This window comes from Rutidosis leptorrhynchoides, chromosome 11 (genome assembly GCF_046630445.1).
Source record: "Rutidosis leptorrhynchoides isolate AG116_Rl617_1_P2 chromosome 11, CSIRO_AGI_Rlap_v1, whole genome shotgun sequence".
Lineage (NCBI taxonomy): Eukaryota > Viridiplantae > Streptophyta > Magnoliopsida > Asterales > Asteraceae > Rutidosis > Rutidosis leptorrhynchoides.
Window position 1 is genome coordinate 408,196,396 of NC_092343.1, and position 13,136 is coordinate 408,209,531.

The following is a 13,136-nucleotide window of genomic DNA, read 5'->3' on the forward strand; positions in this document are numbered from 1 at the left end:
AATTTGATGATTAAAATAATATATATAATAAATATATTTTATGAAAAAAGGAAGAGATCTAAATCATTGTGATGACATCATATAATACATTAATACTTAACCTAGAGGGTAAAAGATTTAAATCGTCCTTTTTATATTTAAAATGTACTCAAAATCCCTAAAAATGATTAATGTTAGTCTACTTCCTACAAGTCCTTGACTTAACTGACTAGTTGTAACAAGAACTCAATTGAGGATCTAGTATTACTCAATTAACTGACTTTTAAGACTTTCGATCATTCTAAATGGTACCCGTTTTTGTGATAGATACACGTAGATAGATATGAATCCATCATCATATATACATATAGAAGGTTATACACTAATAAAAAATGATAACTTTTTGTATTATTTGACAGTATAGGAAAAATATTGGGTTTAGACCTCTTGTAGCAGCAACATGCAACGACGTGGGGAGGGTGAGGTGGCTCCATGCGCCGCCCCCATGTCTCGTATCAAGGCATTGCTTGTTGATTTTATCGAGCGTTCTTTGGACAGTCACGCCCCAAGCAGCGGCAAGGCAAGCAAATGATTGGTTGCTTTTTTGTTAATATTTTTAATATATTATTTTAATTCAATTTTTATCGCTTATAACAATCATATTTTACCACATCATCGCAATGCTCCTAACTCACACCAAAACCCTACACGACAACTACTCCACAAAAACAACCCACACATCTTGGTTATCAAAAAAGTACAAAAATCAACTCACGCCCTCCCCCAACCCACACCCACAACCACTACAAATATTCTTAATGAAAACACTATTAAAAAATTACTAGTATAATTTTAATTAATTCTATTAGTTTATTTTCCTATTGGCTTGCATATACAAGTACAAGTACTTCAAAAAAAAGAAAGAAGGATGTACTCATGTTCATGGATGCCCCTGACTTGCTTTTAAAAACACATACGAGTATAAGTTTCAACATATGAGCTGTGTTACAAGCTGCCAAACTGCTTTTCTTTAGCAAATAAATTCTTTACCCCTTTTAACAGGAAAAAACTAGTAGTAGAGAAAAACCCTAAAAACAACCTGAAAACGAAAAAACACAATCAAATTATGAGACGATAATAATGACGGCGATGGTGAGGATTAGCAGAATCGCGTAAGATAGACCGAATATTGGAATCACACAAATTTTGATTTGATTTGATCTGGTTGTCACTCACTCGATTTTTGCGTGCTTCGTACGGTCTATCCCACGCCTATCCTGCATATTCCGATTCCATTTTCTTATATGCGATTTACTAATAAATATCTCAATTGAACTGATTCCTCACACGCTTCAGGGCATCATATCTGCTGTATCCATTTATATCCATATATCACACAACTACACCACAAGTAAGCAAACACGCATTTTATTCCCCCAAATTAGTAAGCCTTCTATCCGATTTAGTTATAATTTTACACAATTGATGGTTAATTGCTGTTGTTATTGTTAGAATTATTCTAATTTTCGTTGTATTTAGTTGTTTTTATTTTATTTATTTTGCCTATGCAGTTGGTTGGTTAGGTTAGGTTAACTAAGCTGGTTTGTTATAGTAATTGAAAAAAAGTAAAAAGTTGTTGTAGGAGAATCTAGAATGGGTGATGAGACTAGTACCAAGCCTTCTTACTGGCTAGATGCGTGCGAGGACATCTCGTGCGATGACCTAATTCCTGCCGGAGAATTCGTAGCTCTAGGTTCGGCTGCCGCCGTTCAAAATGGTGGTCCGGCAGATGTCGGCGGTCTAGATCCTACTTTCTTTGACGGTATTCTTGATAGTATGCCGGAAAATGTTGTGGGTCCACTCGTAGGGTCGACAAATGGTCAAAATAGTTGTAATGGTGTTAAGAAGAGAGGTGGTATTGAGTCAAATGGGAATGAGCAAGAGAGATTTGGGAAACGGCATCATGTTGATTGCCATTATAAAGAAAGACCTAATAGGAAAAGGGCTTTTGATAATGAAGAGAAAAATGGGAGGGATAGGAGCTCGATTAGGAGAAAAGAACAACACTTTAATGGTAAAAGGGGATACAGGGATATGGATTGGAAAGAAGGTAAGGGTTACTGGGAGAGAAACCGTTCGGGTTCGAATGATATGGTTTTCCATCCAGGTTCTTGGGAAGCTGGGTGTAGTACGCATATCAAGGCCCCTGTTGAAAAAAATGTAGAAGGAGAGGCTAAAAATGAGGATTTTAAGAAAAACGTGCCGAAGGAGAATGCGCGTAAGTATCAATTGGATGTTCTTGAACAAGCTAAAAGCAAAAATACGATAGCTTTTTTAGAGACGGGGGCAGGGAAGACACTCATTGCTGTTCTCCTTATAAAAAGCGTGTATAATGATTTGCATTTACAAGGGAAGAAGATGCTAGCTGTGTTTTTGGTTCCAAAGGTGCCACTTGTTTATCAGGTAGTACTTGTTATTAGAAATGTTTGATTTGCTTTTTTACGTGTAGCTTGTTTTTCTAAATTTGCGTTACTTTAATTGTGTGTGCAGCAAGCAGAAGTTATTCGTGACCAGACTGGCTTCCAAGTAGGCCACTATTGTGGTGAGATGGGGCAAGACTTTTGGGATGCTAGGAGATGGCAACGTGAATTCGAAAAGAAACAGGTGACATTCATCAGATGTTGAAAATATTATACATGCTAACATATTTAGTTGCTTGGTTATGATTATGAAAAAACATGTTTGCAATGCAATATAGAATCGACTTCCATCCCCTTCTTAAATGACATATAAACTAAACTACTAAAGATACAGTTCCACATTGTTAGCTAGCTACGTGTATGATGTAATAAGTACTTTCTGTAGCAGGCTGTGTTTGAAGAGTAACCTCGTAAGTTTTTGTTTTTTGAAGTTACAGCCTTTTGTTATCCAATGCTTATCTAATTGCAGTTATTAGTTTAGGAATAATTCTGCCTACAAAATCTTGCCTTTTTTGAGCGGGTTTTGTATATTTAAATGGCTTTCCGTGTAAAATACCATCATAAGTTCTATTTTATCTCGCGCGTAGGTTCTCGTGATGACAGCTCAAATTCTCTTAAACATTCTCAGACACAGCATAATAAAAATGGAAGCAATAAATTTGCTTATTTTAGACGAATGTCATCATGCTGTAAAGAAGCATCCGTACTCTTTGGTGATGTCAGAGTTTTATCACACAACAACAAAAGACAAAAGGCCATCAGTTTTTGGAATGACTGCATCTCCTGTCAATCTAAAGGGTAATAATCTTGTTTCATTTAGCAAAGTTCTGTTCTTTTGTTTGATTCTAATCTAGTGATATGTTATGCTTACTTGCTCACATAATTTTGTGTAGGTGTTTCTAGCCAAGTAGATTGTGCAATCAAGATCCGTAATCTTGAAACGAAACTAGACTCAGTTGTTTGTACCATTAAAGACCGTAAGGAGCTTGAAAAGCATGTCCCAATGCCGATTGAAACTGTGGTGGAGTATGATAAAGCAGCTAGTTTATGGTCATTACATGAACAGATTAAACAAATGGAAGTTGCAGTTGAGCAAGCTGCACAATCGAGTTCTAGAAAAAGCAAGTGGCAATTTATGGGAGCAAGAGATGCTGGGGCTAAGGATGAGTTAAGGCAAGTTTATGGTGTGTCTGAAAGAACCGAAGGGGATGGGGCCGCCAATTTGATTCAAAAACTGAGAGCTATTAACTATGCACTTGGTGAACTGGGACAGTGGTGTGCTTACAAGGTACAAAAAATGCTAGCCAGTGTATGTTCATAGTTAGTTGAGTTCTGTTCTTATTAAAATGTCACAATATCAGTCCATTTGTGGGGTGCTGGGTCAATGTGGTTTTTTTTAAATGGGTCAAGTATAAACAATTAGTTAAAAATAAAAATAGTTTTTATTTTATTAAATGGTCTTCTGATGTTTGCTCAAATTGTTACTGAGTTTTTTTAAACTGTTGTTTTAGTAATATAATTTTTGTACCTAGTGGAATTAACTAGAAAATTTTAGAGCTTTATTATTTTCTTGTGTTCCGGATAATTTTTTGTATTAGTCTATCTATCTATCATAAGGTTATAGTTTGAGATAAACTTGGATTAAGGTAAGTAGGAATTTGATTCTACTTAGGATTGGTTTCCAACTTTTTATGCCTATATGTATGGTGTTCAGAAATTAAAAAGTTTGGAAACAGAACTATTGTGGGTTGGCCCAATCCACACAACCCATTTCAACCGATTTTAGTTCTATTTGATCTGTTACTCAACCTGTGCTTATTTTTGGCATCTCATCTACAGTTTTCTTGGTTTTTCAGCTCTTTATCATTGAAATCTGAAGAAATTTGGTACCAGATTATGAAGACAGAATAGTAAAATTTAAGAACAAGAACTTATTGGAAATCCTTCTCCAATTATAGAAAAACTCTTATTACAATCTCCTTATTACATCCCTATTTATAGTTGATTAACCTTATCCATTAAGTTAATCAAGTCTAGTCTAGAATAATCTAGGATAACCAAATCTAGAATCATCTAGGATAGTCAAGTCTAGAATAAAGTAGAAAAGTCATGGAAGAAGCAAAATTGAAAACAATGACGGCTAGCCCACTTGTTATCCGTTCACATGTTCCACCTCCTCAAATCCATTTGAGATATAATTTCACAAAATAAACCTCTAACTATTACTTTATGTCAAGATTGGTCCAACAATCGACATCACCGTTACTTATGAAACTTCTTCCCTGCAGGTTGCACAATCGTTTCTGACAGCCTTACAAAGTGACGAAAGGGGAAACTTCCAGCTTGATATAAAGTTTCAGGAATCATACTTGAGCAAAGTTGTATCTTTATTGCATTGTCAGTTATCTGAAGGAGCAGTTTTACAAACTAATGTGGGTGATGCTGTTGATAAGGGGTGTGAAGCAACATGCAATGATGAGATCGAGGAAGGAGAGCTTCCTGACGTCCAAGGTGAGCATATTCTAACAAAACATTGGTTTTTTTAGTGTTTTGAATCGGTTAAGCGTTGCTAGATGAATCGTGAGCCTATATCAATGTTTCCATTTTGATCATATGTTTTCAAAAATTTGATTACCGTTTCATATTCGAATGAAACCTTCTATTGGTTTCACTTCACAAGTCCCTTACCAACTTAGCCAGATTGGATAATGATTACTAATTGATGTATGTTATATTAACTTTAACATGCACATCAAGATATAATATTTCATAATTATTAGCAGAACTTTATTTCCACATTGTATATGTTGAAGTATTGAAATGTGTGCACTCTTTTTGTATACCGTTTGTATGTGTTGTATTAATTGTTAATAACTGGAAGGCTATAGTGTTCTGAATTCGTTAATGGTTGCTAGACGATTTACGTGTCTATCATGCTTCTATACTTCTAATATGATCAAAAGTTTTTGAAATAAACTTGATTTTCTTTTTCTATGCCAATGGAACCTTCCATTTTCTTTTTCTATCCCAGTTAGACAAGTAGACGTCCTTTATTAATCGTTAATATCCAGAAGCATTAGGAAATTATTGACTCAAGTGTTTATGTCTACATTGACTTAAGTTGACCTTCATTTCGTTTGCTTGTTTTAGCTGTTTCTGGGGGAGAGCATGTGGATGTTGTTATAGGAGCCGCTGTAGCTGAAGGAAAAGTGACCCCGAAGGTCCAGTCCCTGATCCAGATACTTTTAAAGTATCAGCACAATGACGATTTTCGTGCTATCATTTTTGTTGAGCGAGTTGTAGCTGCTCTTGTTCTTCCAAAGGTTTTGTCTTAGTAACTTGCCTTTTTTATTTTATTTTATTGTTTTTTTAATCTTAAAATGAACATGATATTGATTGAATCAAGCATTGCAGGTTTTTGCAGAGCTTCCTTCTTTAAAGTTTATAAATTCGGCAAGTCTGATAGGGCACAATAATAGTCAAGAAATGAGGACTTCCCAAATGCAGGATACTATTTCCAAATTTCGAGACGGTCGTGTATGTATATTGTAGTTAATCATGTGAACTGAGCTAGAGGTGGCAGATTTGACCCATGCGTATATAACAACGGTCAATTTGGGTAATGGTGTCAAATGAGTTAACCTAACGTATTTACCTAAAAAGGCAACACACACACACACACTTTAAAATACAACAAAAAAGTTTCTGCGGGTCGGCCCAACCTGTCCCAATCCAAACTTGTTATCACCCATTATCCAACCTGGTTGTTGTGCCACCTCTAAAGGCAGGGGTTTCGCACTCTGATTTACATTTATGATTGATGATTGATGATTTACAGGTGACACTTTTAGTTGCCACTAGTGTTGCTGAGGAAGGGCTTGATATCCGTCAGTGTAATGTTGTTATACGGTTTGACCTTGCTAAAACTGTATTAGCATACATCCAGTCTCGAGGCCGGGCCCGAAAGCCAGGGTCAGATTATATCTTGATGATTGAGAGGTAATGTGAATCATACATCAACCTATTGCTAATGATCTATACTTGATAAAAACTGGAAAATTATAGTAACATCCTTGTTATTTTATTCAGAGGAAATTTGTCACATGAGGCGTTTTTGAGAAATGCTAGAAACAGTGAAGAAACTTTACGAAAAGAAGCGATTGAAAGAACCGACCTAAGTCATCTTACGGGTACCTCAAAACTGATTTCCATTGAGCCAACTCTTGGTACGGTTTATCAGGTGGAATCAACTGGTGCTGTTGTAAGCTTAAATTCTGCTGTCGGCCTTGTTCATTTCTATTGCTCTCAACTACCTAGTGACAGGTGATACATACATATATATATTTTTTTAAATATACTTGTAAACGTGAGTTGCGAAGGGATTTTAGATTTAACTTGACGGTTTTTGTGGATGGTTTTTTTGTAGATATTCGATACTTCGTCCGGAGTTCATTATGGAGCGTCATGAGAAGACTGGAGGCGGCCCAACTGAATATTCTTGCAGACTCCAACTTCCTTGTAATGCCCCGTTCGAAAGACTTGAGGGTCCTGTCTGCAGTTCAATGCGCATTGCACAACAGGCACGTGTTGTTTTCTTTTAGATGTGAAATAATGGGCGGATCTGTGTAGCAAGGGGTCTAACAGTTTCTGGTCTGGTATGAGTCGAATATGGGTCAATGATTTCAACTGATTTAGGAAGTTGTATTGCATTAACGATACATTTTGACCTGTTTGACTTGTTTCTGTTTTAGCAACTTTTTATTTCATGTACCCGTTAGAGATACAGCATAAACGAGTTGACCCAATTGTAAATTAACGGTTTCAAAACGCTGGATCTATTTTCAGTTATGGCAATTCGTCTCAAATCAACCCAAGAAAGTTTATAAAGTTATTTTTTTTTTACTGTAGGCTGTTTGTTTAGCTGCATGTAAGAAGCTTCATGAAATGGGAGCATTTACTGACATGCTCTTGCCAGACAAGGGAAGTGGGGGAGAAGGTGAAAAAGCTGATGAAAACGATGAAGGAGATCCATTACCAGGAACTGCTAAACATCGGGAATTTTATCCTGAAGGTGTAGCTAAGATCCTTCAGGTATATTCGTTTTTCTTCATTGTTAGATTCTCATGGTGTAATGTAGAAAAGTAGTGTGATTAACTATGTTTGTATGCAAATTGGAATTCTTGATTAAAGCAGAGTTATTTGGTCCACACTTATAGTTTAATGTTTAATGTTTGAATTTCCAATGTCCACACTTGTCATATTGTATTCCTCTAACGTATACTAACAATCTGGTCAGAACTTAATGTTTCAATGAATAATTATATTATTTACCTGTAATAATCCATATGTTGCATTTAGTGTTACTCTGCTATGTGCTTACTTACACTCTTGTTTATATCCACAGGGAGATTGGATTCTCTCTTGCAAAGATGAATTTGATCACTCTAAGTTGTTTCGTTTATATATGTATGCGGTCAAATGTGTTGATGTTGGGTCTTCAAAAGATCCATTTTTGACCCAAGTTTCTGAGTTTGCACTGCTTTTGGGCAATGAACTGGATGCAGAGGTACATTATCGCGCCTTCACCTTTCACATATATAAATAATCTAATAATATACTTATATGATCATTATCTTACCGAAAAACTTCGCTAAAGGTCTTATCGATGTCGACGGAACTGTTTATCGCCAGAACAATGACTACAAAGGCATCTCTTGTCTTTAGGGGTTGTATTCAAGTTACTAAACATCAGGTTAATTGCTTATCTATTACTACATATTTGTTTTTTACAGTTATTAGTAACATTAGTTATTTAGTTTATTTAGTTATTTAGTTATTTGTCTCTGACTCAAAATTTTCTAATGGCAGTTGGATTCATTGAAGAGTTTTCATGTACGATTGATGAGCATTGTACTGGATGTGGATGTAGAGCCATCCACCACTCCGTGGGACCCAGCCAAAGCATATTTGTTTGTACCAATTGGGGTAAAGCAGGTGGACCCCACGAAAGAAATCGATTGGGATTTGGTATTTAATATTATAAAAACACCTGCATGGAAAAACCCGCTTCAAAGAGCTCGACCGGACGTCTACCTTGGAACAAACGAACGGACACTCGGTGGGGACCGCAGGGAATACGGATACGGAAAGTTACGTCACGGCATGACTACCGTGGGTCAAAAATCACACCCTACTTATGGTGTTAGAGGAGCTGTAGCACAGTTTGACGTTGTCAAAGCAACTGGATTAGTACCTGATCGAGAGACTAATGGGAATAAGGACATGATGACACCTGGCAAACTGATGTTGGCTGATTCGTGTGCTGATGCAGAGGATCTGGTCGGAAAGATTGTTACCGCAGCTCATTCCGGGAAGCGGTTTTATGTTGATTCTATACGTTATGAAATGACAGCCGAAAACTCATTTCCCAGGAAAGATGGTTACCTTGGTCCACTTGAGTACACTTCGTATGCTGACTACTACAAGCAAAAGTATGTGTTCTTGCTGACATTAGCAATAATAATAATATATCTTATTTTTTGTTAATTCCTTTTTTTTTCTGTTTGATAAATTAGGTATGGAGTAGATCTTATGTATAAGCAGCAACCCCTGATAAGAGGACGTGGGGTGTCATACTGCAAAAATCTTCTGTCACCTCGGTTTGAACACTCAGAAGGTAATTTTTTAATCACACGTGTTACTCTGAATACTTATTAAATAATAAATCAGCTAAGATTTTTTATTTAATTTTCTTTTTTTTTTTGGTGATGAAGGTGAATCTGAAGAGACACCTGATAAGACGTATTACGTGTTTCTCCCTCCAGAGCTGTGTTTTGTGCATCCACTTGATGGATCGTTAGTTCGTGGTGCGCAGAGATTGCCATCGATAATGCGAAGAGTTGAAAGCATGCTGCTTGCTGTTCAACTTAAGAATGTTATCAAATATACCATTCCTGCATATAAGGTATTATAATACTAGCTTTAAATTTTGTTGTAATGTATGTGTCGGTAGTTATATTCAGTGTTGCAGAACTCGGAATTACTCGGTGAGTACTCACTCAAACTCGGTCAAACTCGGTCAAACTCGGTTAAACTTGGTCAAAAATCGGTCAAAGTTGGTCAAACTTGGCCAAAACATGGGATTACTTGGAAATTTGGTCAAAACTTGGCTAAAATTCAGGATTTCTCGAAATTAGTCAAAATTGGTCAAAACTCGGTCAAAACCAGTCAAAGTGAAACCTGGTCAACATCTGAGTACTCCCCAAGTTGCTATGTACTCCCTAAAAATTCCCGTACGATTACTTCCCGAGTTGCAATTTTTGCAACCATGGTTATATTGATGTTGTAAATCTGTGTACAGATATTGGAAGCTTTGACTGCCGCTTCATGCCAGGAAACTTTTTGCTACGAACGAGCCGAACTGCTTGGAGACGCGTACCTTAAATGGGTCGTTAGTCGTTATCTGTTTCTCAGATACCCACAAAAACACGAAGGGCAGTTAACCAGGATGAGGCAGCAAATGGTTAGCAACTTGGTATTATACCAGTACGCACTTACAAAGGGACTTCAATCTTATATCCAAGCGGACCGATTCGCTCCGTGTCGTTGGGCCGCTCCAGGAGTTCTACCCGTTTTCGACGAGGACATAACAGAAACCGAATTCTTATCCGATCAGGAAAATAAAGAAATTGTAATGGAAGAAATTGATGATTTGGAAGATGGAGAACTCGACGAGGGTGATTCGAGTTCTTACCGGGTTTTATCCAGTAAGACACTGGCGGATGTCGTCGAAGCGTTAATCGGGGTTTATTACGTCGAAGGTGGAAAACAAGCGGCTAACCATTTCATGAAATGGGTCGGGATTGAAGTCGATTTTGATCTCACAGAGATACAAGATTCCACAACACGGCCTAGTAATGTTCCCGATAGTATACTACGGAGTGTTAATTTTGATTCTTTAGAAAGCGCGTTGAATATTAAATTCAGGGATAAGGGTTTGTTGATCGAAGCGATTACTCATGCTTCGAGACCGTCATCTGGCGTTTCTTGTTACCAACGGTTAGAGTTTGTTGGTGATGCGGTGTTGGATCATCTTATTACAAAGCATTTGTTTTTTATGTATACAGATCTTCCGCCTGGACGGTTAACCGATTTGCGAGCTGCTGCTGTTAACAATGAAAATTTTGCACGTGTTGCTGTTAAACATAATCTTCACGTGCACCTCAGACATGGTTCAAGTGCTCTTGAAAAACAGGTGTGTAGTAGTAGATCATTTATCTTCAGTATTGTTATGATTTTTCTCCATGACCTGACTATTAACTTGAAAATTCTCGTGGATATGATTTGAGCAGATACGTGATTTTGTGAAGGAGGTTGAAAAGGAACTGTCGAAGCCCGGGTTCAACTCGTTTGGTCTTGGAGATTGCAAAGCTCCAAAAGTCCTTGGTGACATTATTGAATCTATTGCTGGTGCTATCTTTTTAGATAGTGGGCGGGACACATCGGTTGTATGGACGGTTAGTTTCTTATTTATATATTATGTTATATGTGAAATATTCATTTGAATCCATAATTTTGCTTGAGATCTTACAATCACATGTGATTGTCCCGCATTTTTAATCCTAGCCAAGCACACATGATTGTCCCACGTTTTTAATCTTAGCCATTGATTATATTGATTCAAGGGCTGAGATTTATCCCCTGGTTCTCAAGCAAAATTAAGAATGCAAATTAATATTTCCCTTTGTTATATATTTAGTCATATTAAAAGAGATTTTTTAGACAAAATTACGCCGTTGGTCCCTAAATTTTCTCCAAAATTGCGCGTATGGGACTAAACTCTTGTTTTTTTGACGTGGATGCCCTGGACGTTTGCACATGTTACCCGGTTGGTCTCTCGATCTAACGGGCGTTAGTAGTATCCCGATTAGTAGACACACGTGAGTTGCACGCGAGGGCATTTTCATTCCGGGCATTCATGTCAAAAAGTTGCCTAAAAAGTTGAGTCTCATACGTGCAATTATGACAAAGTTTAGGGACCACCAATGTAATTTTGACTTTGATTTTTTAATCTAACTCTTGTGTTGCATCCAGGTTTTCCAACCACTGTTGCAACCAATGGTGACACCAGAAACGCTACCAATGCATCCAGTGCGAGAGCTACAAGAACGTTGCCAGCAACAGGCTGAAGGATTGGAGTACAAGGCGACAAGAAGTGGGAACTTGGCTACGGTTCAAGTTTTCATTGATGGGGTCGAGATCGGTGTTGCTCAAAATCCACAAAAGAAAATGGCACAAAAGTTGGCTGCTCGCAATGCTCTTGCTGCTCTCAAAGTTGTAGAAACTGAAGCCAAGGAGAAAGAGAAGGAAAAGGAAAACGAGGAGGGGCCGAAAAAGAATGGCAGCCAAACATTCACCCGGCAGACCTTGAACGACATTTGTTTGCGCAGAAATTGGCCTATGCCATTGTATCGGTAAGTAAACCTACCTAACTTAAACTCAACTTTGCACAACTCGCTGCTTGGGGAGTACTCAAATGTTGACTAAGTTTGACCTTTACTGAGTTTTGACCAATTTTCTGAGTAATCCCAAGTTTTGGCTGAGTTTTGACCAAGGGGTTTGACCTAGGTTTGACCAGGTTTGACCAAGTTTGACCAATTTTCTGAGCAAAACCAAGTTTTGGCCGAGTTTTAACCGAGGTTTGACCAAGTTTGACCGGTTTGACCAAATTTGACCAGGTACTCCCAAGTTGAAAAAACTGAGTACTGCCCGAGTACTCGCCGAGTAATTCGGAGTTTTGCAAATTTGCTGTATTATCATGGAATGCGTTATCCATGAATTAATAAATTATGGTGTTTGTAGGTGCGTTAGTGAAGGTGGACCCGCACACGCAAAACGGTTTATTTTTGCTGTAAGAGTAAACACATCTGATAAAGGTTGGACTGACGAATGTGTTGGAGAACCTATGCCAAGTGTAAAGAAAGCTAAAGATTCGGCTGCAGTTTTGCTGTTGGAACTTCTAAATAGGTGGTATGCATGATTCATCCGTTTCAACATTATTTCTATCCTTTTGGAACCGATGCCATTAATTGTTTACGATTTTAGACAATCTTTTCATATTGAGTGTAATCCTGAGCAGACATGCATACATTATATGCGTACATTTTAAGGGGAATTTTGTTATGCTGAACTTGCAATATCATCATGTTTACCAAGTTTGGTGATGATACATATATTTTGCATTGCAGTTTTGAGTCCTTAATCACTCAGACTGCAACCAGAGTACACGGATGTGGTTCCCTTAGGTCTTTATGTAGGACAGACATTCTATTCAGCCAATATGCTTTTTCTCAAGCTTTTATACACAAACTCTAATCAAGTAGAACAAGCTTGAATGATTTTATTGATATTAAATTAACAAATTAAACATCCCAAAATATTAGAATTACCACACCATTGGTCGACTATTCTCCTTCGCAACAACTACACCAAAAGGATAATATTTAACGATATTTGTGTATCATACTGATTTCAACGGTTGGGCGGATTATTATATGATCGATGTACTTGCATGCTCTTGAACCATATTCCAAAGAATACTAACATGCTTGTCTTTTAGTAAGAGTTAGCAACCTCAATCACATAGACCCCTTCGAGCACCGTGTGTATATTGTAACA

At 37.4% G+C, this 13,136-nt stretch overlaps 1 protein-coding gene across 2 annotated transcripts; it reads left to right on the plus strand.

Annotated features, from left to right (window-relative positions):
* Positions 1-1,042: 1,042 nt before the first annotated feature.
* On the plus strand, positions 1,043-12,864 carry LOC139877289 (endoribonuclease Dicer homolog 1). 2 transcript variants are annotated; one of them, XM_071864695.1, is made up of 20 exons: positions 1,043-2,442; positions 2,530-2,643; positions 3,047-3,257; positions 3,353-3,747; positions 4,748-4,970; positions 5,610-5,782; positions 5,874-5,996; positions 6,298-6,458; positions 6,549-6,782; positions 6,886-7,039; positions 7,368-7,550; positions 7,864-8,025; positions 8,116-8,211; positions 8,328-8,950; positions 9,035-9,135; positions 9,233-9,423; positions 9,820-10,713; positions 10,811-10,975; positions 11,553-11,932; positions 12,321-12,864. In XM_071864695.1, exons 1-20 carry the CDS (start codon positions 1,633-1,635, stop codon positions 12,496-12,498), a joined length of 5,571 nt encoding a protein of 1,856 aa, XP_071720796.1. In that variant the 5' UTR covers positions 1,043-1,632; the 3' UTR covers positions 12,499-12,864. The 2 variants fall into 2 exon arrangements, with proteins under 2 accessions (XP_071720796.1, XP_071720798.1); XM_071864697.1 differs by having other exon boundaries at positions 2,311-2,442; positions 3,088-3,257; positions 12,321-12,857.
* Positions 12,865-13,136: the final 272 nt, after the last annotated feature.